The sequence below is a fragment of the Linepithema humile genome, chromosome 5, assembly GCF_040581485.1.
Source record: "Linepithema humile isolate Giens D197 chromosome 5, Lhum_UNIL_v1.0, whole genome shotgun sequence".
In the NCBI taxonomy this organism is placed as follows: domain Eukaryota; kingdom Metazoa; phylum Arthropoda; class Insecta; order Hymenoptera; family Formicidae; genus Linepithema; species Linepithema humile.
Genome location: NC_090132.1, coordinates 24,583,738 through 24,611,345, shown reverse-complemented (window position 1 = coordinate 24,611,345; position 27,608 = coordinate 24,583,738). Strand labels below are relative to the sequence as shown.

General features: G+C 40.3%; 1 protein-coding gene across 2 annotated transcripts in view; it reads left to right on the top strand.

Annotated features, from left to right (window-relative positions):
* The window catches only part of LOC105675122 (serine/threonine-protein kinase MARK2-like), a 66,839-nt gene that overhangs the window by 7,854 nt on the left and 31,377 nt on the right, over window positions 1-27,608 (top strand). Inside the window, exon 2 of one of the 2 annotated variants that reach the window (XM_012371977.2) lies at window positions 1,263-2,868. In XM_012371977.2, the coding sequence (XP_012227400.1) occupies window positions 2,476-2,868 (393 nt within the window). In that variant the 5' untranslated portion in view covers window positions 1,263-2,475. Of the gene's footprint in view, window positions 1-1,262; window positions 2,869-20,070; window positions 20,882-27,608 lie in introns of those variants that run through there. The other variant, XM_012371965.2, reaches the window with a different exon arrangement.

Sequence of the window (27,608 nt, the reverse complement as noted above, 5' to 3'; positions counted from 1 at the left end):
TCGAGTGACGTCATCACGGTCGTTTAGCTGGAACCGTGACTTGGAATGAATTTAATTAACGTTCGCGATGCGTGACCACGCGATGCTCTGACTCGAAACACGAAAGAAAAATATATGCGTCCGAAAAAGAATTATATAAAAAGGGAAAACTTGCAAAATTAATGTAATGTAATTTCGCAAGTATGATTTGAATCGCATGACATTCCGCTACTAGATTTCTGCGCGAGGCGGATTAACATTTCAACGGGTCGTGAAAAGACGACGACCTCGCTCGAATAGGTTCCGAAATACAGACGGCTCCGGTAATGCGACCCGTCGTGACTTTCCGGGAAGGTTCGTCGGGTGCAGTGACCCTCGGCTAATTGCATCCGTGTCGTAATATCTCGCTTATTCTCTACGCGGGGGATTTTAAGCTTTTCAGTGTTAGAGAACGGGATCGATGAACGTAACGAGTGCACCCAGGTGTACGCTCATAGTTTGCATTTAGTTTCCCCGCTGTGAAAATGTGAATCAGCATTTTTCAATCTTCCTGAAGAGACAGAATGCTCTTGAATAGTGAAAGGCTAGTGCTAAGTCCGTGATGCCATTGTAAACGCGTATAATTCAATTTGATTTTTCTTAAAGCACCTGGAATCAATATATTTTCAATCAATATGATTACTTCAGAAACGAATAAATTCTCTCGCGCAAAATAGGAGAAATTAATAAATAATTTATTTGTAAGTATAATAAAAATATACACAAGTATAATTAAAAAAAATCTTGGTATCGCTCTCGGAAATCTTTTACAATAATTGGCCCTAAATTAAATCTCGTATAATGAGGCGCTCGTGGTAAAGCGTTTAAATGTTTGAGAAGAATCGCGATAAAGGCTGACATCGTCCACCTGCCGGGGACGACAACCTTGACAGCAGCACCTGCATGCAACCGCTCGTACGAATTCTACCTCGGGACGAATTCGTGCAGACATTCGCGCGTGTCGCTCGTTGAAGCCGCACCAATGAAAACCGCTACGCGCAAATCTAATTAATCACTACCGCTCTGTGCCGCGATTAAAGAGGGAAGCCGCGTAACGTTTCGCCGTCGTGCCGCTATCGTCGTCGATTGTGATCGTGTCATCGCCAATCGAGAGCAGTCTTCCAGTTGTCGCTCGTTTGCGTTACGACATCTGTCGCAAAATATCGCGAATGTCGAATCGCAATCGCCGAAGCGGCACGGAAACACCGACAACTTCTCAAATACGGTGGACTTTGTTCCCGCAGATTTGCGTGAAAGTCGAGAAAAGTGGTTGTTGAAGCACGACGAAAATTCGCGGCACGCGAGAGGATCGTCGCAGCTGAATTGTACACCTACCTACCTCGAGAGTGTCGAAACAACGGGCGCAACCGCGAGAACTCGCAAGTCGCAATTTGCCGGAACAATTTTGCGACGCCAAGCCGCGGTTAAATTGCACGAAAGTTCAGCGTCGCCCAACGCGAAACTTGGAATAATTTATCGTGCTTGAATAAGTTGAATTGATCGTCGAGAGAAATCCAAAAGACACATCAACGAAGAATTGCATCGTTAAAGAAAAGTGATCGGCGAAATTGAAACAAACTTTTCGGAAAATTGCAAATCGATAAATTAATTTTTACCGATAATCCAACGACTACAATATTGAGAGCACTACATCTCGGCCCGCTTTCTCCGGCGCCGAGCGGATAAATTTCCGATCGTTTGTTGGAAGTAGTATAAGTGCGCAGAGAGCGCCTCGAGTTACCATCAGGACAGGCCAGGTGCGTTCGATATCCTGCCGCTGGAAACAGGAGGCAGCGAAATATCTCTCGCAGAAGTTAGGTGTTGCACGGAGGAGCCAGAGAGCCGCGAAAGAATCGTGAAAGGAGCGGAAGATCGAATTGACTTTCTCTCGCCGCGGTAACAAAGGCATCATCTAGAACCTTGCAATCGGGAGGAGTACTGATTCACCGTTCGCTTTTAGTTTTCCGAGAAGACATACTGAAATTGTGTTGCGACGAAGAGTGACAAAACAAAGCTCGCGGCGCGAGCAAAGCGGAGTCACGAGAAGGAAGACATTAGGAAGCATCGCATCATTAGGATTATGCGATTGTGAGGAGAAAAAAGAAGAAGCGCACGTGTTTTCTTTTGAGAAAAGAAAACATTCTTTTTCAACAAGAGAGCGAAGAATATAGATCTTGAGACAAAATACTAGTGTTGAAAATCTGCGAAAGCTATCCACGTGTGTGCACAATCTTCTTATATATTTTCGTGGAAAGAAAACGTACTTATCGCCGACGCGTATATCGCATCTTAGAATCTGAACTCCGATACAGAGTATCGAGCGGTGAAGCCTGCTTGCGACGTTCCAGTTCCACGAGGGAACACTCCGGTCGCGAAGCCGGCGCGGGGGTGTCGTCGTCTTTCAGCGGCCGTTACGGCGGGAAATCCAGCAGGATTGCTCCGCACGTGGACGACGCGATGTACGTGATGGAGACGGGCGGCCACAAAGTGGCGCCCGCGCCCGCATCGACGCGGGTCAAGAAGGTAGTGGATTACAACAAGCCGATGAACCAGCATCATCATCATCGTCATCACGAGAGCGGCGGCGAGCGCGGCGGAGGCGGCGGCACGCATATCGCCGCGACGGTGAAGAACACGGTGCGTCGATTATTGCGGCGCACAAAGAGCCACCGGGACACGCCTTCGATGAACGCCTCGACGATGACCGCCGTCGTCGCCAACGGCCATTACGCCGCGGCGCCGCCGCCATCCGCGCGGATAACCACGACGAGAAACGATAACTACCACGCGCCACCGCCTGTCTCGGACGTGCAGCACTTCAGACGCTCCAGGGCGCGCATGAGGATCCAGGTAAGAGAAAACGAGAGATCTCTGTTAAGAATCACTAAGCCTTTCTCCGCTGCGAGCGTTCCTTCCGGTCCCGTTTGTGCTTCGCGGATCTTTTTCTGAAGAATAGCCATGAATCCTCCCGAGGGCCGCTCTTAATTGCCTGTCGACACGAAATGGTACTGAGGCGCAGCGGATTGCATAGAAACCAGTGTTTGAGAATAGATACATGGGAGATGTTAATTTAGAAAATATGTAGTCGTGCTACTTACAGATTTATTTAATTAGTTTGCTAAGAGTGCTGTTTAGCTAAATTTTGATGTAGAAATTATTGAAATTTATCATAGGTATTTATGAAAAATTCATTACCGGTCATTGTATTTCAATTAGCTGATCGATGAATGTATATTTTTATTTCTTGTATCTTTCTACCGAGATTCATGCAATCCGTGGAAAGCAATGAAACCAGTTTGCCATCTACGGATAATAGCGGCTAATGTAACGATCGCACGAGCGTGAAAGAAGTTGGGTAAAAGTGGCGATGATATCGGTCATTTATTTGCGGCAGGTGCGCGAGATACGCCACGCGGAGATTGCAAGGCGCAACAGTCTGCGTCGAGTTTAATCGGCCGTAGGAATGACGGACGATTGATAATGCTCGAGTCGAGAAAGCGACGGCTTCTCACTTTTCGCAAAGAGCGTATTATAGATACATTTGTTCCGAGAACTTTTACGGAATGATAATATCAGCGCGATAGATTTGTTTTATCACCGACTCAGAGCGGACATAACCTTGAACGTTATGAGATTTGCGTACCTCAATAACTTTTCGCCGTTTGTTCTTATTATTCATGGTTCACCGCACAACGGATCGTTTTTAATATCGCGCGAATGAGAAAACACATTGGCAAAGGCGAGTCTACTTTCATTTCCTGCGGTTGCAAAATTGTTTATTATTAAATATATGATGTATGAGCGCGCGCGTCGATTGCAAGAGTGAGATCATCAAAGTTCTCTTGGAAACTTCCTCGATTCGACGAAGAATAATTTCTCGGTTTACACTCTGGGGAGCGCTACGGATACGCTTAATTTATTGGCTTATTCCTCAGAATACGACGTACTTCTTACGCGACATTTTAAACGGAGAGTTGTATAATACCGTCAACTAATTAATAAAATGCTTCGATCTCGATTGGTGCTATCATGTTAACGTTAACTTTTCCTCGAAGACGTCGAGAGGAAATTCAAAGTTTCTCCAAAGTTATTTTGAGCATCTCTCGAGGGAAAGGGAGACAGTAAACCCAACCGCAAACAGCATAATTGATCTCGTAAAAGCGTTTGCCGAACGAACTTAATTGGTCCTCGAATGTTTAACTCGTAAACCGTCGAGTCTTCATATACTATATACAGCATTCGCGTTGAGATAAATTGATCAAAGATGATCGGGTTAAAATAAATATGAATAATTCAAAATATTTGACAGCCCCAAGAAATAAATATTGATTATAATTAAAACAAAGTGGTATGAAAACAACACAATCTAATGATTTCAATTTTTTTATTTACATTAAAATAATCTTCAATCACGTCTCGTATATTGCCGGGACTTAAATCTTAATATTCGCAGGATTTTGTTTTCACTGTCTTTGAATGGAAATTGATCTTCTTTTCCTCAGTAGTTTTCCGTTGATTTTCCGTCGTAGGGCGTTGAGAGCTTTAGCGGGCACACCGGAAATTATTACCCCCGCATATTATTGTATCTCGGTCGCAAAGGACAATACGCCGTGTACTTTCCAATATTACGAAAGCCTCGAGTCTCCGCCTTCGCGACAGACGAACGAAAGAAAACCTGCGAGAAGCAATCGAGCCAAGCCGCGCGCGCATTCCGCGTGCCTGTCAATCGCGTAATATGCTGTGTTTTCGCTCCCGGTCGCCTTTCACCGACGCGGCGAATACGTGCGTATAGGTGTGCACACAAGCTGCAGCGCAGCTTCGCAGCCTGCACAGGTGCGCGAGTCCGTATTGGGCTGTTGCGAAGGCGAAGACTGCAGTTCGCACCTGACTCTCTTAGCCCATTCGTCGGAACAACGTCGTCAGTCAAGGTTCGAATTTCCTTAATACGGCCTGTGATGGTGACTAGGAAGCCCGCGAGCCTCCATTTCTGGTTTCAGTATGTGACTCATTGTTTTTAAGAATGTCGTAACTCAAAGCGCATTCTCAATTTTCAATAGAACGAGGTTTTTTGTTAACGAAGTTTTTTACATCTTCTCGCTGAACTCAGAACAAGACTAGACACTGTATCGCTTTTCTTAAGAAATCAGACACACGGAATGTCGAATGGAGAATAGAAGAAATAAAAATTCTTTATTTCTTGCAATTTGATTCGACGGTGTACAATATAATATAATTATTGCAATGCATTGTTAGAATTAACTGAAATTTAGGGGATTAATAATACCTGTTACTCGTTTCTACAAGTTCTTATTTCGATGTGATAAATATATACATATTTGTGGAACTTTAATTGATGCTTACTTTTGCGATTCTAAATAAATCTCTTCGCCGCGTACCTCTTGGTGCTTCGTATATCGCCTCGGAAAGGTCAGACGTTACGACTGGAATTTGCACCCATTCCGCACTTCGGACTTTAAGATTCCATTACGTACAATTTGCCGTTATTATCTGCACGCGGAAACGTCAGTGGTCCTATTATAAACTTGTACGATGATTCCTATGGTACACGTAAATTGTAGCATCAAACTTACCTTGACCATAGTTCACTAATTAAATAATGGAATACGTAAAGGACTTGTTGGCGTTACAAATTCCATTATTACTGTTGACGTAGTTAAAGCACAGTCAAAGGACCTTGGGGAAGGCTTTATATATGTAGGTGTTGCAGAATTATCGCGAGTTGTATAAATTTTTAATCATAAATTCTTTAATCAATTTGGAAGCCGATAAATAATGACATGTTATCGACAATATTTATTTCATCATTATTATAATCTTAAATCATTATCTGTAATTATATACATAAGTTTTACTTCATGAAATATTTCTTTTTATACCATCTATTATAATTGACTCTTGTTCGTGCTGCAGTCTGGTGGAACTGCAACGAACTCGCTGCACTCCGCTTGTTAAAGACCTATAAGACGTAAAATATGCTCTGTCTTGCAGTAAAGAATTTTATTGTAAGATTTTGATCTTTCTATTATGACAGCTGACAGTTATATAAAATAATAGCTTATTTCTCATATTTTGATAGCGAGTTATATTACCGCATTATATAACTTTTGTTATATCAGAAATAAAAAATAATAATATTAACGTAATTTAAAAAGAAATACACAAATTTTTTAAATTTATTTTAATTTTTATTTATGACTTGCATTCTTGATTTGAAATTTAATTCTATTATTAATCCAACTTTTGCAAAAGCACATCTGATTTTAGATCGTGGTTTATTCTTATTGTTGTTAGTAATGTTTTTTTGTTTTTGCGAAAAAAATATCTGTTTCTATTGTTGTTTACGCATAGACGCGCCCCATAGCCGATCCATTGTAATCCTACGCGAGTAAACCGGCGTCGAGAGTGCGCTCGGCGGTTTCCTGTGCGTGACGAGATCCCGCTATTTTCAGAATGCAGAAAATACGGGGTGCTTCACTATCAGGCAGACGGGCGTGTGTTTTCCTTTCATTTTGAACAGTATTGAGAGAGCCGTGACGCACGTTGCGCGTTTAACGCGCGCCTGCTCCTGAAACGATGGAAATGAGTGTCTGTCGCGCCGAAACGAATGTTTACGCTTTTTCGTTAGATCGCGAGTGACGACAGCATCGATATCGCACGTAGAAATCGACACGCGTGTGAAATATTTTTACATTGAACAAAATAATTAGTGCAGATTGTATCACGAACAAAGGCATCTTCTAGGCGTGCAATTAGCGCGATGTATTTGCAACTAACCGCGTATACGAGCCGCGCTTCGGATACTTTCGATATTTTTAACCGCTCGTTATTTTCGCCCGTATACTCACGATAATTTATCGACGTTTACGAAAACAAAGCAACCTCGTTGAAAATCGATCAGCTTTCGAGGACGCGTTTCGCGAATCGTTGGGTCTATGAATAAAAACGACTCCCACGACGAATTCGAGAGATATTTATATTCTCGCGAAGTTACAAATCATCTTTTTATTGCGGGATCAAGAAACTGCTATTTAATTTGCATAACGATATTATCCTAATCTTAAAACTTGTTTCTAGAATGACAAACGGAAAATGATGCAGTTATAATACGTAAAATGCTTACCAATTTAAAATATAGCACAGATTAAAACAATTGTTTGGATATCCCGAAATCAAATATCATTGCACGATGCGATTGCGAGCTTTAATACACTGACTTGCTCGCCAATATAACAAATAATATGCAAACGTGTTCTCAATATCACCGAACCACGTATACCTCACGTACGCCAGCGGAAATGGCAAATGCGAAGCCAACGCCGATCGGATTATAATTACGAAACAGCCAGTCCGGTGTATTTATCGACCCGTTACAAGAAATTATAATTCGCCGCGGCGGATTTTCACGCGAGCGCGAATGCTTACATGGTGCATCGTGCAAAATCGGTCGTTGCCGGCAACGAGTCGACAGCATATACTTTAAACGATTCACTTCCGCGATAGCGAGGGATCGCACGTCGGTATGCGCTTGGGCCGGATTCGTATGAACATTGGATGGGAGTTTCATCAAGGCCGCGCCTATCAAACAATTCAGGCTCCCCCAGCGCGTGCGAATGCGTTGTAAATTATTTAAAACATTCAATCGTCAAATAAAAATGTAACAATGATCGCGACAATGAGAATAAATGTTTTCAAACCGGTGATAAATTGCGGGAGAACATTGTATCACTGATCATTAATCGTATAATTTAGACGAAAGGAACGACACTTTATGTATATTTCTTAATGTAATATAATCTTAATACGATTTGATGTTTTAACCGATCAAGTTCACTGTGTGTTGAAACTCGATAGCAGACGATGGCTCGCCATTTCCGTTCTGCAAAAACGCGGTATACAAATTTGAACGCCGCGAATTATTTTTAGATTATATGCTTCAAGGCCTCTAATAATAATGTCAACCATTGAAGGTTATCGATCCGATAGGTGAAGCAGCCGCCGCAAAAATAACCTGCGTTTGCGCGTATCGATTATGGGTGTTGCTCGTATTGACTTTCCGCGTTACGTGCGGAACATCTCGCTTTCTCTTTCTCTCTCTCTTTCTCACTTTGTGTTAGAGGCGACATACGCATCGATCACAAAGTTCAAGAAGTGTTATTCTTTTTATGGGTAACGTCATTATGATCTAGATGCGTTCGTATTCGAAAACTCGCGTTTTAAATTTCACTGTGCGCGTGATATTAGACTCTACGTGCACGTAGCTGTATGACGATACGTTGTGTGAATATTAATTTGCCGCAGAAATCATTCTTATGCTCGTAATATTGTCCGGCAGACGCAATTAAAATAGTTGGACATTTTTAAAAGACCCAATTGTTAATAAGTTAGGATTTTTAATCCTTTCAATCTTAACACGCGTTAAAGAAATGTTATTACGAAATTCGATTACAAAATTCAAAAATATAGACATAATGATGTTGTTATTTTATGTCATTTGCATTTATTTTACGTCAAAATTGTTCGTACGGAATTGTTAAAAATCAATAGGCAATAAAAATAAGCGTGTGTCATAAAAGTTGGATTATATGAACAAGTAGGAAAATATTATAATTTTTATTAAAAAAGTTTCATCACATAATTATTTTATCTCGGTCAGCGTATGCTTTCCCTTGTATAATGGAAAATACCACGCCTGTTAATGTTTACGCACTTGCGAGTGATTAATCGACCGACGTTTTTTTTATTACATCACATGGTCCAAGTTTTAAAAAATACGTCAGCCATGTGGATTTATATAATAACTACAATGTTACTGCGACAATACATTGCGTCATAAAGTTTGATTTGAATTTCTAATGTCAAACAGAATACTTAATCTATCAGTTCTATCGTTCTATCAAATAATAACAACAAATCTCGTAAGCGTGTTTTCGTTAAAAATTTGATCTTAAAGAACAAAGTTTTTATCTAGACTCTCGCAGTTACATGTATATGTATATGACGTCGATTGTACTAAAAATATACTTTCACAAACTTCAGTGTGCGGCCTGAGGATACATCGATTCGCGTAATCGCTTTCGTAAACGATGTTATGCTAAAAATAACAACACTCTCATGTAATCGTTACATGTCGATGCTTTGTGTATCTAGTCTCAATTTTAGGAGAAATTTGTCGAACATGTTTTATTGGACTTATAAATATTTAAAAAATAATGATGACTTGCAGAAACATCGACCGTACAACACGAAATAAGAGTTTCTTCGTAACGCGATAAGACATTAATCATTCTGTGTGTAAAAGCGAATCATGTTCGCTGCTTATTTAAGACGAGCGTAATTAGCGAGATCAGTACTGCTTCGGTTATTTAGGTGTACCATCTTCTTGATGAGCTTCCATATTGCTTGAATACCTTTTGTCGAATGCCCGACAATTTATTGCCTTTCTTATCTTGCGTTGCGAAAAATACGGGCGAAAAATAACTCGCAAACGCCAAGAATAGCAACGTTTTATCTCGCAAATAGCATCAATAATAGCGTGTGCAAAGAAAGTACATAGTGAATATATACATGAAAGTATAACAAGAAAAAATAAAATTTCGAAACTTCCGTTGCATTTAATCGACGTGATTTTCCGTTGCGATTTTTTCTAAGAAGAGGAACAATGATGAATGGATGTATCGTTCGCCGATGATTCAAAAATTTTCCTTTGGTCGCGACGATTTAACGACAACTCATTATCTGGTTGTTATAACCATTGCGTGAAAACTGCTTCGCAAATATCGCAGCGCAAAGACTAAAGTTTTAAGTCGAAAGACACGTCGGCACGTGGCGAGACGCTTCAATGGTTTGACATAAAATGATTGCGGCTTAAGAAAGATTAATTGTAGTTACCAGACATTGATAAATATGGAGCATATCAGATTCTTAATGAAACGACATGGCAAGTCAGATATTCACCGACGCATTATAATTTACTTGTAACAACATCGAATTTTTAACGTAAGATGATCTTTGCGGTTCAATTTGACATTTTGACTTTTAGTATTTTTATATAATTACTCTAATTTATAAATAGATAAAAAGAAAAAAATATAAAAGTTAAATAATTATTTCATCATTTTTTTACTGAAGGAAAAATACAGAGAAACAAATTGAACATTGTTAAAGTGAATGCTGAATAATCCAGAATTTGGAATTAAAACAATTTTACGCCAGAATTCCTTGGAATTTCTTACTGAGCATTATTGCTTTATTATCTTTTGAAGCACGTGAGGCCAAAGAAATGCATGGATGTGTTTTATTTGCTGTACGATGCACGCGTGTTATCCGATAAGGAAATATCTGTTTAAAGGAGATTTTACAACGTTTTAATTAACACGCGATTTATGACGCGTTATATGTGTATAAGAAATTATGATGCCACGTATGTTTTATTAATTAAGAATTTAGCTTCCGCTTTTATAAATAATCCATGCTGGAATTTATGAAACTTTTAATTCTCAATGAATAATTATACCGTCTTATAAAATATAATACTTTTTATCGTGACTGATGTTTCTGTAGAAGTGGAAATTTACGCGAAAAGAAAATTCCTCGTTATACAGTTTTAATGATTTTTGACGCTTCGGTATTGCGGAAGGCAAACCGGTTTTCTTCATCCTGCGAGATGCCTATGACTTCCGCAACATTATGAGTAATTTAAGCATATTAAATTTCACAGCTAATGTGCGATTATAGCGAGGTACGTATAATAGTGCAATAATAATCTCGAGTTCTACGTAGAAAAAGGTAAAAAGAGGAAAAACGAAGTTACATGTGGAATTCTTATTAAAGCATATAGCGTTACCGCGCGATCGAGAACTGCGCGGAATTGCCGCGGGAAAAAAAAGAGATCGCGATAAGCCACGATGCTGCGGAGATAGATCGAAATTATCGTATCGGAGAGATGTAGAAGCGAGTCGGCGGAAGGAAATTTCATTTGTTTTCATTTACGAGAGGATGCCCGCGGATGAAATATCATTGGCCAAATTGCGACGTGCTCGGCCGAGATAATTCGCAACACGTGCGATCTACATGCTTTCGACATAACGAACTCTCGCGCGGCTGAAAATAGATTGAAATCGAATACACGCGTCGTGACCTCGTGCGGAACGGTTGAATTGTATTTACGATCGGTAAATTCCGCGTCGTTGTGTGTTCCGAGCCACGTGTGCGAACGCGAGAGTTTCTTCAGCCCCTCCCTATACTTCCCAAAATCTGACCCGAATCGATTTCGCATGGGTTTTCGATGGCGGGTCTCTGGTTGCGCGATGAATGGCAAAGATTTATCGCGCCGATAGGGAGGCAACAGTGCGGAATCGGTTCTTGCGGCATTCCCCGGTTGACTGCGGCAATCGTTACATTGCCGAATTGGTTTCCTATAAATAAGCCTAAAATTTTCACTATTGCCTCAGTAAATTCGTGTAACTTGTGTATTGTGATCAGAACATCGAAAATATTAATAATGCAAACGCGTATATTTTCTTGATTTTACATTATTATTTTTGTCATTATCGTCGATGCATCTTGCGATTGCTGTATTTGATGTCTCAAGATATACGGAATTTACTGTCGCGATTTGTCGCGATGTGATGAAAGACGCACGGCGCCAAGCTGTTAACGCTTTTAGACTGATGAGTACGAGATAAGACGTTCCGATGCCGGGGAGATCGCATTCGCAAGCATTCATTTTCGCGAAGTTGTAAACTATTTTCGGTTCACCATCTGCAGCGGTCCGCCACGTGTCATTTAAGCGCATTTGTAGAGTCATAAACGCAGATAAAAGCGTCTCGATATTTGCGTAATGATTGCACGGCGCGATGTATGCATCGTTAATTAGCCGCTGAAGCAACGTCTGAATGGAAATTTTCGATTCACCGACGTCGATCGTGACTGCGACATGCTTCCATTATTAATCGTGGTGTGCGAATAGAATTGTAGATGCATACGCGACTGTCCAGTGACGAGTTTTCTTTTGTTGCGCGTATTTTAATTTTTCCAAGTAAACGATTAATAAGTACGCTTAATAAATAAATAAGCCCTTAATGATTTATTGCTGGTCGCGTTCGATTAGATTGTCAACTGCATAATTAAACCGCCGAACGGAAATGTCATTAGTATTTGCGAAATGTCTGCTGTGAATACGAAATATCCGTGTTCGAAAACACATGAACTATTATTATTTGCCTCTGTTTCAAACAGGAGCGCTTGAAAGCTTGGCAGAAATCAGTTTTTAAAAAAAGACTATGCGCGAGATAAAGATAATATCACGTACTTTTGAGTTTTTACTGCACGTAATCTTCGACAATATTTTTATTAGAGGATAGAATATTTCAAACTTTATCTGTTGTTCACGTGTATGTTAAATGATTATTCAGAAATGCGATATAATTCTTAACACAACTGATAAATTGGAAACAATTCATACCGTGTTCACTAGCCGGATATTCGAACTCTGCGTTAATTACACCATTTACGTTGTAGCTGTTAGCATCAACGTAATTGTTTGGCTGGTGATGCGACAACAATTAATGCTGAATAGCCATCGAGTTTGAGACTGCATTTATGACGAGAATAATTATATTGCTCAACTTATATTTCTGCAAAATTTATTTTTATTTACTTTTTTTTTCATTTTTAACTGTCGTTTTACATCAGAAAAATTAGTTTTTTCGAAACTAATAATTGTGACACACCCTGTAGCGTTTTGAGCGACAAATCTAACTCTGCTTTGCACCCGTGACACGTGACGCGAAAGAATCGAGGGTGAGCGCTTGTGTGTCAAAGGTCACGAGTAACGAGCAGAGGAAATTGCGAGTGCGATAGTGCCGTGAATTGCTTACGGCAGGCATCAGTTTTTTTTTTTTTTTTTTTTTCCCCTTCCCTAAAGTGATTGAAGCCGTCAAAGAGAATCCTCATCGGAGAAAATTGATACTTCGGGCTGATCTCTTTGCGAATCCGCTATTGCGAAAATGTTTCGACGCTTCGAATTTAAATCGGCACGTCTCGAGATTGTGAAGGTCGGGAAATTAGCTCTTCAATTTTCGCAATATCACGCGTAACACGAGTGTAACGGCGATCGTTCCCGTCAACATTCGTGCAATCATGCCTCATTCCAAAGTACTCTAATACACGTATGCAGGAACGAGCGAGCGAGCTTCGAAACAGCAGTGATTACGCGGAGAATACTTGCGCGAAGGCAAATGCGCGCGATTACGGAAGGAAATAGATAGCCAAAATACAATACAATGTCAGGCGTGAAGGCCGTGCTATTTCGTGACTAAATAGCACAACAGAAGGGTGAAAAGTGGAAAAGTCATGTGCAGAATGAAAAGTGGAAAAGTCATGTGCAGAACTGCGTTACATTACATCGCTGCTAAATTTCAAATCGAATTTTTACATACAAAAAGTTCGAAAATAAATAAGATACTCATTTAACTTGATAAAATTTGCAAATTAATTTTTACATTTTATTTGCAAACAAACTGAATTTTACATGTAAATTTATCGAATTTTTTCCAATGTGCTGCTTTCTTGAGTAGCTCAAAATTCCGAGTTTTACATTATTGTTGCGTCCAATTCCTTAATTATACCTCGCATGCACTACTTGCGTCTTCTTCAGCTTGGCGCAACTCTAACTTATGTGTCTGCGTGTGTGCCGGCACGCAGTCCGGCCGCCGCTACGTGCATGCAAATATGTCGTGCGTGACGAGTCCTCCTCGAACTAGTTCGGGAAAATGAGTTCGCTCTATGTGGCACGCAACGCGCTTAATAGATTCTTTTAGCGCTATCGGGGCTTCTCCGCTATTAAGAGCGCCAATGCTAATCGCATCTAACGTGTGGGAAAGTTTGCGCGTCCCTCACGCGTGGGTCGCGAGACCGCACTTCCGAGTGAAAAATTTCCTCGCTCCGTGAAGCCGGTCTTTAATAATCGCGGTCTATAAAAGTCGACAGATAATCCGGGAGTCTTCGGAAGATTTTTCCCACTTCGCAAAGACGTTCCCCTCTCGATATCGATCAGTTAAATTATTTTCTATCTCTGTAATAAGCGAGGCGATAATAATACGCGACTCCGTCCTCGTTCGCAATAAACAATCTTATCGAAACAATCTTATCTGAGAAATTAGCATCAATGCATTTTAATGTACGTCTTGTGTGTCTTTTGCGGTGTTTTAAATTGTGGCTTGAACTGTTCCACTTTGCACAACTGATAACTAAACATTATTCGGATATTATTTTTATCTTTGTATATCAAACAGCTTTTATACATGAAATTTGCAAACTTGATGAAAAATTACAGTCGGTTTAAAGTGCAGATTTAAATACGCGCCGAAAAGTTTATTGCGAGCTCATCAACCTTTTGACTCGCCGCATTGCTCGCGGGGTCAGTTACGCTCGGTCACGTGACGAAAGGGGTCACGACGTCGTAACGCGGTCGTGTAACGTATCGTTCTGGCGTATGCAATATTCATAAGTTCCATAAGCACCGCTTCCTCGGCCCCTCCGTGCCTTTAAAGAGCCCAGCAATGCGTAGATCTGATCGTGTGCAAGCCGATACTACTTTCGCCGTTGCTTCATGATTATGCATTTGGGTTCAAAAGTCTGCGAGAGCATAATTATCGATCAGTTCTGTGAAAACGCCCGCGTTAGTTAATCGCACCTGTGAAGTGCCGTTATGCTCGGTATGATTCATCGCACGAACTGGTCGACTATTTTTCGTTACATAACTAACGCATTTTAAGATTAGCGCAATTTTAAAAGATATATTTTATTGGTATATTTATTTTAAGATAAGATTGAAAAATGTATCATATATTCGTAAAAATGTACGATTTTTAAAACGCAATTTTGTTAGTGCTTCAATTTGTGTTAAAAGCAATGGATTTGCGTAAATTTTTTTCTGACCTGATAAAGTAGATTTTGCCGAAGCAAAAGTTTGTCTGAAAGTTTTAAAGTTAATGCTTATAATACGCTTTCGAAGCTCTAAGTCTTCTGCGACGCAATATTTGCTAATGAGATACAATAACGAGGATGTAAATTCGATTACATCTTTTTGCGCTTTCTACTTCGCGTTTTGTTCGACGAGAAAAACTAACGCATCTGCAGTTTGCTTATGTAATTCGATTAAGCTTAAGTGATACAGTACACTTTCACGAGGGATCCATAATAAGTTGTTTATTGGGAACATCTACGCACGAGTGAAGGTTTCGTAGCTCAAAATAAAGAAAGTAATAAACGAGAGAGCATGTGTCTCGCACGGGAAACTTTTAATTTATTTGCCACGTTGCTCCTTTTGTACTTTATTCATTGTCTTTTTCTTCCGAGAAAGGACAAAAGTCTATTGTTCGTAAATGACATTACGCGACATAGATTGAAAATTTACAAATGTGTCACTGTGTCGCGAATGTTTTCATTTTAGATAACACTAAACATGTCGCCCTATATAAAACAAATTTCCATCATTTAAATAGAAATTAAATTTTTAATTACTAATACAATTCCTTGATTGTCTGGAAGATTACAAATAAAAAATAATCAAGCGAAATATCGTGTAATCGCATGCTTTTAATTGGCATTACATTGGCATTAAATTACATAACGAGATGTAAATGTATGAGATAAAGTGACACGAATGCGCAGCATAGTTGTACGCATGTTTTTTCATTGAATTCTTTGACAACATACCACCTTATTATCTAAGTTGGTTCTGCCATCTGTCGGCAGGTGGGATTGCCGTAAGCAGCGAAGCTTATCATTATTTCACATCAAAAGAACATAAACTTTGTATTTTTCTTACGAGACTTATACATCGCTAAGATTATTAAAACTTTTTTACTAAAAGTTAATTTTTTTCCTCTTACCAGAGACTTAAATTCTTAAATCTTTTAATACTTAAAAAAATTTTCGCGCAGTTTATCCAATAAGTTATTCCATAATAAACATAAATTAAAACTTTTATCATTGTTATGCTTTTTGCATTATTCAATTTCTGAATTCTATTGATTTTTCAATAGATTTCTGCGTTTTATTGTTCCATTTCTTAAGCCAGCCCTTTCAATATTGATGCATTATTAGCACTCCTATTCAGCGGGATCCATGCGTTCTCTTTCTTTTTTCTCTCCCTTTCGTGATTCACTTGACGATGCAGAATCGAAACTCAGTGTGAGACAGAGATAATCACGCCGCGTGAAACCCTACGGCCGGGATGTAAAACCCGTTTGCAATATGCCGAGTGCGAACGGAAGTCAGAAAGGAGGCAGCACCGGCTGAAGAATCTCACGCGATCCTTTGTAGCGCGAGCCGTATCGCGCGATAATTGTTCCCACGATTCGACAGCCGGCTGATCCCGAATGATATCATCGACGGCACTGCAGGTGGCTAGCAAAAAAAGAAGTCCTTTTACCGAAAGCTCATTTATCCGCACGGTTTTCAGCTGCGTAATGATCTAATGAAATCTACCTACAAAAATTTCCATCTTCGGTATCTTGTAGATCTCTCTGTTCCCGCAATATTATCTCACGGTTCTTCGATGTAGCGTTATAAAATTATTATATCGAAATCGAGCAAACGGAGTTAAACACATTTGTAATTGAATCCGATCCGGTGTGTCTGTTTTAATTGGGTCTCCAGACTTGCGTCGCTTCCGGAGTAAACGGCTTACGTAAAGCTCGAAATGAGTTTACGCGCTGTTTATGATATCTGCGTGCTAGTCGCTACGCACTGCTCGGCCGTTTGTGGTGTGCGGTTTCATGGATTCCCTCGGTTCTACAGACTGATCCCGGAGATTACAAAAATGGTAGAGAAAGGTTCGTCGACGTTAACGCTCCGCCTGCGATTCCCCCGGCGGATCGTTATTAAAACGATCGAGCTCAGCTCGAAGCGAGAATAGATCTGCGTACAAGGAGCATGCTCGGCATACGCGAAAGTGGAATGCCCATACCTCTATTTGCCTTATCTGCCTCTTATCTTATTTATATATATATTTTTACATTTCTACTTTTTTTCATCCAAACCACTCGTGCAAACTTTACACTTCGGATTACTGTGACGTTCGTACCTAAAATATTTCGCCGGAGAGTACGGCTGTTCAAGAGAAAATTGCAGCTTTTTTGTCGCGCCTTTGAAAAGCGATATCAGCGCGGTTGAAAAAACACGAACTTCGTGCTCCAATTATTCCGGCCTTAGTCACTGCCCGAAGTCACGGTGGCCCCGATAAAAAAAAAACACTTACAAAAGCAAGAACCCGCGGCTTCGAATTTCATATTTACCAACGATGAATCGCGCGATTTATTCTCGCCAGCAAACGCGACGTCGCATATGAAGCGTCCGAAATAAGTAAAAATTTGATATCGTATGAAGTGGACTTGGCAAGTGGACCACTGACTCGATCAATCCTAATGTTGAATTTTTTCGTATTATCTTCCCGCATAAATTTACTGCACTACCGCATAATTTCTCCTTTCAAAAATTATAAATATACATTGAGAGGAATAATTAGAGAAATAAAAATTGATAAATATAAAAAGTAATGAAAAGTATAGATTGCCAGCGATCGTTGTTTATATTCTAAAAAATTATCCACTGAGTAGAGAGATCGAGAAAGCCTTATTAGCCGTCTGTGCATGATTCCTCCTCGAGAAAATGAGAAGAATGCGCACCGAGAGCTAATCAACGCGCATACCACGGGTGGTCCACCGCGGCAATAAGAAGCAGGGACGGCCGATAATCCTTGTAACCGTACGCTTCCGCCGCTCTCCGCCTTTTTCATGGTCCAGCGATTCATGAGTTTCCCAGTGACTGTTAGCTGGTCTTATCGTATGTTTATCCGCGAAACTGCAACGCGTGAAAAGAGACCAGCGCGCAGATAATCCGTTGCCGGGGGACGCGGCCGAATTAACTTTTTAATTTTACAAACGCGCGATAAACGGGACGGAGCTGCTTGACGTTAATTACTCCCCTTATTGTCCCGTGACTTGCTATCACATGCCGGTGAATGCTATAGATAAGTCTCGTCCGCAAATAAATTTTTGCGCGAGACTTTTATCAGCCAAGTGTTACATAGACTCGCTCGCTCCGTGTTGCTTTAATATGCGCTTTTATTGCAGCTTAAATATTACATGGAATAAATTTACGTACGTTTCTTTCATACATTGCGGAAGAGGCGAGCGTTTGTCGCGAGCTTTTTTCATAAATTTTGTATAAAGCATAATGATATTAAATTCACAATGAGAGATTATTCGCTGAAAAGTGTCAGCTATTTTTAGACAATTTTTAATCATATTATTTCTCCGGCAAAGAGCTAATTTTAGTAGAAGCGGATGTACTTGCTGCATCCATAAAACAGTCCTATAAAATCTCATGTATAATTTCGCGTTCGTCAGTGAATTTACAGTTATCTTTCTCACATTTATCTACATCTAGCCTTCGCACGGAGGAGTCGAGTTGCGCTCGAGTCTGATCTTCGAATCATGAAGTCGAAAAGAGAAACGTTACTTCTTTCTTCGTACTTTTCTAAGCGTAACGGCTGAGCTGAAAGAGATTTGTCGGTGCTAACGAACGGTTACACTTCCCTGCGTTTCAACGGTTTCTGAATCCAAAACCTATTTGCCTCGCGCTCAGTCATTTACGTTGCACGCCATCGAACTTTTGTATGATTTAATGAGCAGCGAAAACTAAGTAAAAATTCGCGTGAATGTGTTCAACGCATTAGACGGCAAATGTGCCTCGTGAAAAATGAAAGAATTTATTGAGTCCTAAATCTTCTTTTATTCGTCATTTCATAATGAAAACCAGTAAATGCACTTTACTTAATTGTTATATCCGTCTTTCCCAGTTGAACCCTAATTCAATCTTAATATTTACACGCTAAGAACTATCAAATCTATATTTCAAGAATGATCAGCAAGATTACTTCGCGTGGATACGTGAAAACAATAATTCGTTATTAAAGGGATTAAGATTAACCGATAGAGCGGGAGATGACGATAAAGCGGCGCAAGAATGACGCGAAAGCAGCATCGTACCGTAATTATCCTTTTATCCTGCCCCCCTATCCGTGGATCGGCCATTCGTTCCACGATCCGCTCCCGTTCCGATCGATCGATCCCGGCAGAGAGCACGAAGGTCGCGATCGCGCGCGCGGCGTAACTCCTGGGATAATGCGAGCGGGGCCCGAAGAGCTTTCCAGCTCTCGGGCGATCAGTCTTCCGCCAGACACCGGGCCCGAGGTCAGCGAGCGAGCGCTGCTGATCCACGGGGACTTACTCGCGGGAATCCGATTTCCCAACCGAATCCTCTTCAATCGCGAGAGCGTGATTCCACGCGCTTCTCTCGCCCGCTTTCGATTTTTTTATCTGCCGCGAAACGTGTAACGACGAGATGCATCGCGCGCGATCTTTCGCAGCTTGCGTGTTGCATCGCGAATGCATCTAGCTGAACTGATTGAAAAAAAATTTAACGCGCATAAGATAAACTAATTTTTCGCGTGAAAAAAGATCGCGAGTGCTGTGAGAAAGTGTGTGTTCGGTCAGGCTCGTAGTTTTCTTTTAATTTTCTCTGCGCATGTGGATCTACAGGTGGCCATATAAATCAGTGGACTTGTGTTTTTCTTGAAAATGTTTTTAATCTGTGATTGTGCGGATTTTAAAATCCAGAACCAGAATTGTAATAAAGTATTCGGATATTCGATGGGTGTATAGAATTAATTATCCAAAATTTAAAAAATTTTTAATTATAAAAGTGTAAGAAAGAATTAAGGATATTTATTTGTGTTCTCAAATGAGCATAATAATTATAAAACATAGTGCTTCAAAGTTTTTATTAAAAGTGGAGGAAATAAAGCTATACTTAAAACATCACTAAATCCAGTTAGCCAAACGATAACAATGTTAACTGATTGACAGCAAATGTAATCAGAACTGTCAGTCTGCCAAAACATTTCTAACAATTTGCTTCTTGGATAAAGCACTTATAATATTTACTCCGAATTCTCTCGACTTGTCTGAATAATTGACGCTTTACCATGATGCAATTTTAGCTTCATTTTTCAAAATTTTGTCTAATATTTAATTAAACAAACTGAACGACTGGCGGGTGCTGTCGGCAGCACCCACGGCACTGCTATCGGCACTTGCACTTTGAGCTCGTCCTACGGTAGTAAGCGCTCCGAACAGCCGCATACGCCGGCTGGCTGGCTAGCTCGTGAGTCACGAACGCGCTGCGGCTTGCTTTCGCCGGTTACCCGCGCCACAGAGCAGCCAGTCCAGTTGTCGTCGCCGCACGCGCTCTTTCGCCTTTCGTGCCGCGTCTCGCCGACCGGATGGAGCCGTGCTTGCACGCGGTCAAACAGCGAAGCCGAGCGGAGCCGAGCCGGGCCGAACCGAATGGGAAGAGCGCGCGTCGCATCTCTCAGTGACGCCTTGCGTGTGCGTCACCGCGTGTCACGAGTGCGTGTACCACGCTACGAACAGTTTCTTTCCTCTCCTCCTCGTGCCCGCGTTTTTCGGCATTCCGTTCGCGTCGCGAATCGCGCTCCGGGCTGACTGGGCTTTGGACTCTCGCGATCACGCCTGAGCTCGTTATCAGCCGGAAACGATAATGTGATCCGCGACATCGGTAGCTCGTAGTAGCTCGGAGAAGAAAAATCGAATCGGTGCGGTTGTGTAAACGTCAAAGTGTGTTGTGAGGATCGCACAAAAGCTTGGAGACTCGCTTTAGCGATGATTATAATGCTGTGATAATGGTGATAATATCTGGAGAGTCCGTTAATTTGGAGGTTTAGATTGTGCCCGATTAAAGTTATCGCAAGGTGAATCATTTGTGTGTGATGCTCGACATAAAGCTAAAAATTTATATAATTGCGACGATAAAAAATCTTATCTATTAGTCACGCACAGAGTGCTCAGAGAATCGCAGAAGCCATATATTGACTTTATTTCATTGAATTTTTAAAATATTTTCTCATTAAATCTCGTAACGTAATATCGTATAACAAATCGACGAGACCGTTTTGAATGCGGAATACTGAATTAGCGAACAAATCCTTGCTAATGCAGCAAGCAAACGTCTTCGGCAAAGGTTGGGTGTGCGCAGAAAACTCTCCTTCCCGTCGACCTCGCAACGCGATGTCGCTACTTCGAAGTCTTGAGCTAACAAGAAGAATAAACAAATTCCGATACCAGCACGCGCGATTTTGCAGCGTTACATCACGCTGTCGTGCATTAATACTCGAACGACGCGATTTATTTATGCACGTCAGCAGCATACTTGGATTTATCCATGGCAACAGTTATCAACTGTGAATGAACGGGTCTACATTGTTCGTAAAAGAATATGCGAATTTGGCAAAGCACACACAAATTCAATCTCAAATTTAATTTTACCATATTTATATCGTATTTTTTTAATGCAAAATTATCCGTAAAAGCAATTGCATGCTCATGCTCTGTTATTTTATTCTTATTATTTATATGGATTTGATTATCGTCAGCTTCGAGAAACGATGATGCAAAAACGCGCGCGCGTTCCACGCGAATAAGGCCGAAAACCGGATTCGCGAATCGGTCGAAAACGTTCCGCATTATTAGTTACCGTAATAATGAGCTGCTTTAAAGCTGGAATAATTTCGTCTTCTTTTCTTCTCCTCGCGAGTTTCACGGTACCGCGAATATCGCGTGAATTAAAAGCGAACGAAAGAACAGATAGACGGAAACAAGCGCGCGCGCGCAGATAAGAATTAACGGTTTATATAACCACCCGTATAATTCCACGGTTTCGCCTCGCGAGCATAATTAGTACGAGACTCTGTTCATTACCCTTTGCGATATTGCGCGTGTCTTGGCTCGCTCCGAAAGAGGTTTTTCCTTCACCTTACAATGATTCGACGCTTTGCTCGCCTTAACAATTTGTCCTCTTACGAAGAATAATGTCTAATCTTGATTAATAGCTTCCTGGAAAATGAACTTATCGCGCAGGAAGAAGCCAGTACTCAAAATGAATCAAGTGATCTTGTGTAACGTTGAAATTTCTAGAAAATTGGTAAACGAACTGTTGCTAATTCCAGAGTATGAAACTTAACTTTTGTATGACTTTATCCAATGTTTTTGATTAATTAAAAATTTTTTTTTATGCATTAAAAATAATTTTTACGCCGTGAAATTACGTAATATATCTTATGTTCGGCATGAATTTTTTCTTATTTTGCAATGCGCAATTTATTACATCACGCCTAATTTTTTTGCGGTGAAAAAAAATGCCAAGGAAGAATTAATTATGCAAAACATATTTTATTACTTTTTTATCATGCGTATTGGTACATCGAGTATAATCGATGGAGCGACGAACATATCATGCACATAAATTAACTCATTGCACTTGATCGATCTGACACCGGTCCATTATTAGGGATCGTTATCCCATCGGATGCGTTAAGGAAGACCGAGAATCCCCCCGTTACTGCATTAATTGGAAATTACACGTTCTAGTTGGTTTGATATTTACACGCATAATTCACGGCAATCGATTTCTCGTTAAGCGACCGCATTCGCAAATGTAAAACATATAAAAACGTCATTTGTCATTTATGTTTAATGGAGCATTGCTATCGCTCGTTAATTCAACAAAGTGCGCGGTAGCCGTAGCACAATTTTGTCTCGCCGGAAGTAAGACGTGATCGGCTTGAACTATTCACGAGTTGCACCAGCGTGCTCTTAATATTTATCATAGTTAGGTGTGCATAATGAACAGTTTTTGATTATTGAACAGCATATTATAACTGATCTTCTCAATATAAAATTCAATATACGTATATTTAGCATAAATTATCGACACAAACTCCTTCATGGTTTTCATAAATTTAAATTACAAATCTCGATCGCGTAAATAACGATCGAATCTGCATTCCATATTTTAATGAGTAATATATTACTGCATTTATTTTTCTTTGAAAAATATAAAGAAATGTTGTTGCGAATATATTAAGTTTTTTTTTTCTCTATCAATTTAGAGCAATGCGAGATAGCACAAAGAAAATTCCGTATAACTATGATGTGGAAAGGAACTTTAGTAATCGTTGAGCAGCGTTGATCAAGTAAGAGTTGCCGGTACAATCGAGAAAGATGCAATTGAAACGATGAGTTATACTTAAGCGAAAGAGCGATGAGCGCCACACAAGGGTCTTGGGTTTATCGCGCTTATGGACGACCCCGGCATATCAATGGCAGGTTTAATTGTGGATTCGGCGGGGAAAGTTTTGATTAAACGCGGCTATTATTCCAACGAGATAATGCACAATCTGCGATTCCGATACTCGCCCGTCCGTTTTTTCCGTTTTGCGCGCAGCACAGCGCGGAACAAAGGGAAGTTTGTTTTTCGACTGCGAACTGTTTTCCAAGCGACGATACACGCGCACTCATCAAAATAAAGTACAAAGTGAGCATGAAAAGGAAACAAAGAGAAATACGCGGTAAACTAGTACGCGTGAGATGAATCCCAGTCGACGATGATCTCGTTATAAAATTCTAAACGTACCTGTCAGACGTTAATTGAATGCACCATTTAAATACCGCCAAATTAAATCTAATTTAAATCTCTGTATCATTATTTTTATCCAAACATCATCATCAATTCGTTGTACCGGCAATTTTGTCTTCTGCGTTTACACACACGCTTACATTCGAGGTTAAGAAAACCCGCTTCATTATACCTCGCTTTTTCGCTTTTTTTTCCCCTCTGCCGGACGACATTAGACGATTTCTTCTCGTGTGAATCCAATTGTCACGCCGTAATTATTCGCTCGTTTACCCGATTCGTCTAGCCGTTTTCTCGGCCGACAAAAGCGACGTGTACTACTCGAGGTGGTATTTTTGTATTTGTCACGCTCAACAATAGAATTCTCGTGAGTGTCAGTCGTGGACTAAAAAAGACGATAAATGCCGCGCATCTTTTCCGTTCATCCTCAGCTGCTGCTGCTACTGTCATAATACACAAGGCGCGCAAAATGAGCAATCAAATAAAGACCGCAACATTTGCCGATTGTGATGACTGTGCATTGGACGGAGAGATCTCAATGCAGCAATTATTCAATACGGTTTACATAATCCTCCGTAAAAGGGGGAGACCGTTCGCATGCCGCAATAAGCGTTGACAGTTTCGTATTATGAGCGCGCATACTGCGGTCTTTCCTGGTTCGCTCTGAATGACATTTCGATTATCTTCTGAAACGCAGCAAGGTGGAATTTATCAACACAAATGTTTGTTCAATGCGACTTAACGAGGACTTAATTTACGCGTCTGGTGCTTACTTTTGTAATTTTCCATGATTTAAGCAAGTTTAGCGAAACTCGCTGTAGGCGCTAATAATAAAAACCGCGCAGGAAAAAAATGAAATTTTGCATTTGTTTCGTATCGGCGTTAATACGCTTACAGATGGCATCTGTAGTGTCTGGCAATACTGTTACCTTGACACATAAAATGTTTTTCAATTGAAAATTATCTGCAAAATATCTATTTACAGTCCGTTCTATTTACTTATCGAGTCGTTAATATACTGATGCAATAGAATCAACATATTTCCCGAGCAACAATATTCCCTCGTGTAAATTTGTCTGGAATCGTGCGCCCACCTCTCGATAATATTTCTCTGTGATTGCAGGTATTTGTTACATTGAACAAAAGACCACGCGTCAGCTATCGCGCTAATCGCGAGTCGCGCATCGCAGCGCGCGCATACAGCATAACTGCACTTTTTCTCTTATCTCGAATTAACACAGATTTATATATTGACGTAGCATTTATTGACATTATACTCCCTTCATATCTAAATTGAACAATAAAGTTGTAAACAAAAGCATGCTTAAATGAACGAGAATCTTCATTGAAAGCAGTAAATGGAAATGTCTCTTAATTTTAGCAATTTACATTCTTTTAATCGAAAATATTTATCGAAATATGACGCAAACATCAGCTGCTTTATTTTTAGACAACATTATTATGAAACGGAAATACACGAGCGGGAGTTGCGCAATTATATCTGAAAGATTCTTTTTGTGGCAATATTTCTAGTTAACAAGATCATAGTGTTCGCTCAGATATATTGGTGGATAGATCGTTCTTTTCTAGCTTTCGTCGACGCTTTTAGAGATCATTCCTCCGCTCGGCCGGAAATAAAGACGCTCCATCCGGCTGCCGCCGTCTTTCCGACAATGAAGTACGACGCGCCGCGCGCGACGATGGATGCTTCTTGTCTCGTTCCATAAAGGACATTGTCGAGAGACAACGCGCGAGCGTGGGTGTCCCGGGAAAGTGCATCCTTCGCGTGTTCAGACGGACGGACAACAAGATTCTCCCGCTTTTAGCGTCCTTTTTTTAATCCCGACAAAATGTATCTGTTAGCTGGATATCCGTGTAATAATGTTTCAGTTAATTATCAGCCGCCCGCTCATTTCTGAAAATAAGTAATCTATTTCTTCTTCTTCTTTCATCTACAAAATGTATTTTATTTTCGAGTGAAATATAATTGCAAGATGAATTTAATGAGATAAAAATGTTCCAAGAAACGTTGAAAACTCTGGACATTTTTTCTTATCGTTAACGTTGAGACACTTATCGCGGAATTTATCGTCGAATTAAAGCGAGCCGTATCGTTAATGATTTTTCTAATCAAGCTTGTCATTAAAAATTTATAGCGCAGTTTGCCAGAACGCCTCATTATTAGTTTACGTCGCGAAGTTTATCATCGAAGTGTCTCTCGACCATCCTTAACTCACGCTCGGCTACGTCATACCCTTGCTTTCTCGACCGCAAATCCTCATTTGCCGACGAGGCCGGTCATTTCGTCGCTTTTTCTACGGCCCTCTAACGAAGTCCTTCGCCGGTATGCAGCGGCGTGGCGGTGCATTGCGTGTCGCACGCGAAAATTTTAAACAATACAGGCAACACCGCTCCAACATGCGCTGGTGTACGAATGCACACACTCGCAAGTTTTTATTATACCGCGGACCGCAATGTCGGGTGAAATTATTAATTAACGCTGCATCGGAAGGATGGAAGAAAAAATATTGGAAAAGGAATTTCAATGCATAATTTTTTCCATCGATATGTCCATTGAATTAAACATCATTGCGATCCTATCTCGCGTATCAATTAAAATTCAAAACATACTATTCCGCGTTAATCGCGATTCTATCGTGTATTTAACATATGTTGTACACGTCTTCCCGATTTGCATAACAGATTAGAATTTTTTATTTACCTTGCTGGCGCGCACACACACGGCACACCTACAAAAACAAGCTTCTTCGAGCATTTTAACAAGGAAGAATACAGTGCAGCGCGCGGAGTTTACGTCTACCGACGACGGTCAGCGCAATGCGCCTTCATTTAGTGATTAATGACTCCTGCTTTCTTGCCCGCTTGCTTTTAACGCGCTGACACTGACATTATGTCTCGCCGAAAGTCTGGCGTACGTCCAAAATGCCTCCGAACTTGCTTTATGACACGGTTGGAAACACTAAGCTGCTAAATTTGTTCGCTCGTACGCGAAGCAGGTGGAGTACTGCCTCTCGAGTCTCCTCAGAATCACGTTTCGATCGACATAAATTACTCGGATGACTCGGCGTGCCGCCGTATCATGTAGTATTTTTATATATATACTGCAGGAAATGGCACACATAATTTTATTATAGTTCTAATGAACTCATGCCAAATTACTTCTTTCCGCAAACTTTAATCATTTATCTGACTTTCTAGACGCTGAATATCTCCTGAACATGATTCTTTTAATGAATAAAATAAATTCCATAGTAATAAAATTATCATCAAATTCTGTTTCTATTATCAAATATTGGTGATTTTTTTAAATACGAGTTATTAGTGCAAAAATTCGGATAATGTTTAGAAAATTTAGAATATTTAATATGTTATTAGTAAAAATACGTTTCATGCAAAACATGAGATACCAGTATTCTCAATTTATATCAAAAGTTTTTTTTTTAAATTAAAGTACTTGCGCATGAGGCGTGGCAAGGAGTTGCAAAGTCACGATCGGATAAAGGCGCGAAAGAGATATGAAACATTGCGTACTTGAGCTTATTAGATAAACGAAGAACGTACGCGATTTAAGTGACTCGGTTAATCTGCATACATCTGTGCCTATTTCAGATGTACGCACATGTATGTAAATTTCTATCTCTCACTTATTTTAACTCCGTTTATAAGAGCTGCGTAATAAATTTCGCCGCAATTTCGTCGACAATTGTTTCGAAGTGGCGAATGATTGCAACGAATATCAGTTTATGAAGGACATAAAATTATTTGCAAAATACCTGTTGCTGCTTCGATTCTCAATCAGCTCAATTTTCGGTGAAGTTGAACAATTTATTTACATCATGAAGATCCAATTTATTGTTACACCTAAAATTCCAGAACTTTTTTTAAAACAGAAATAAGAACATCTTTTTATCGATAATTAATGGTTTGTTTCGTCGATCGATTGCTATAAATAAAACTGTTATTCGAAAATTTGTAATGGTTTATAT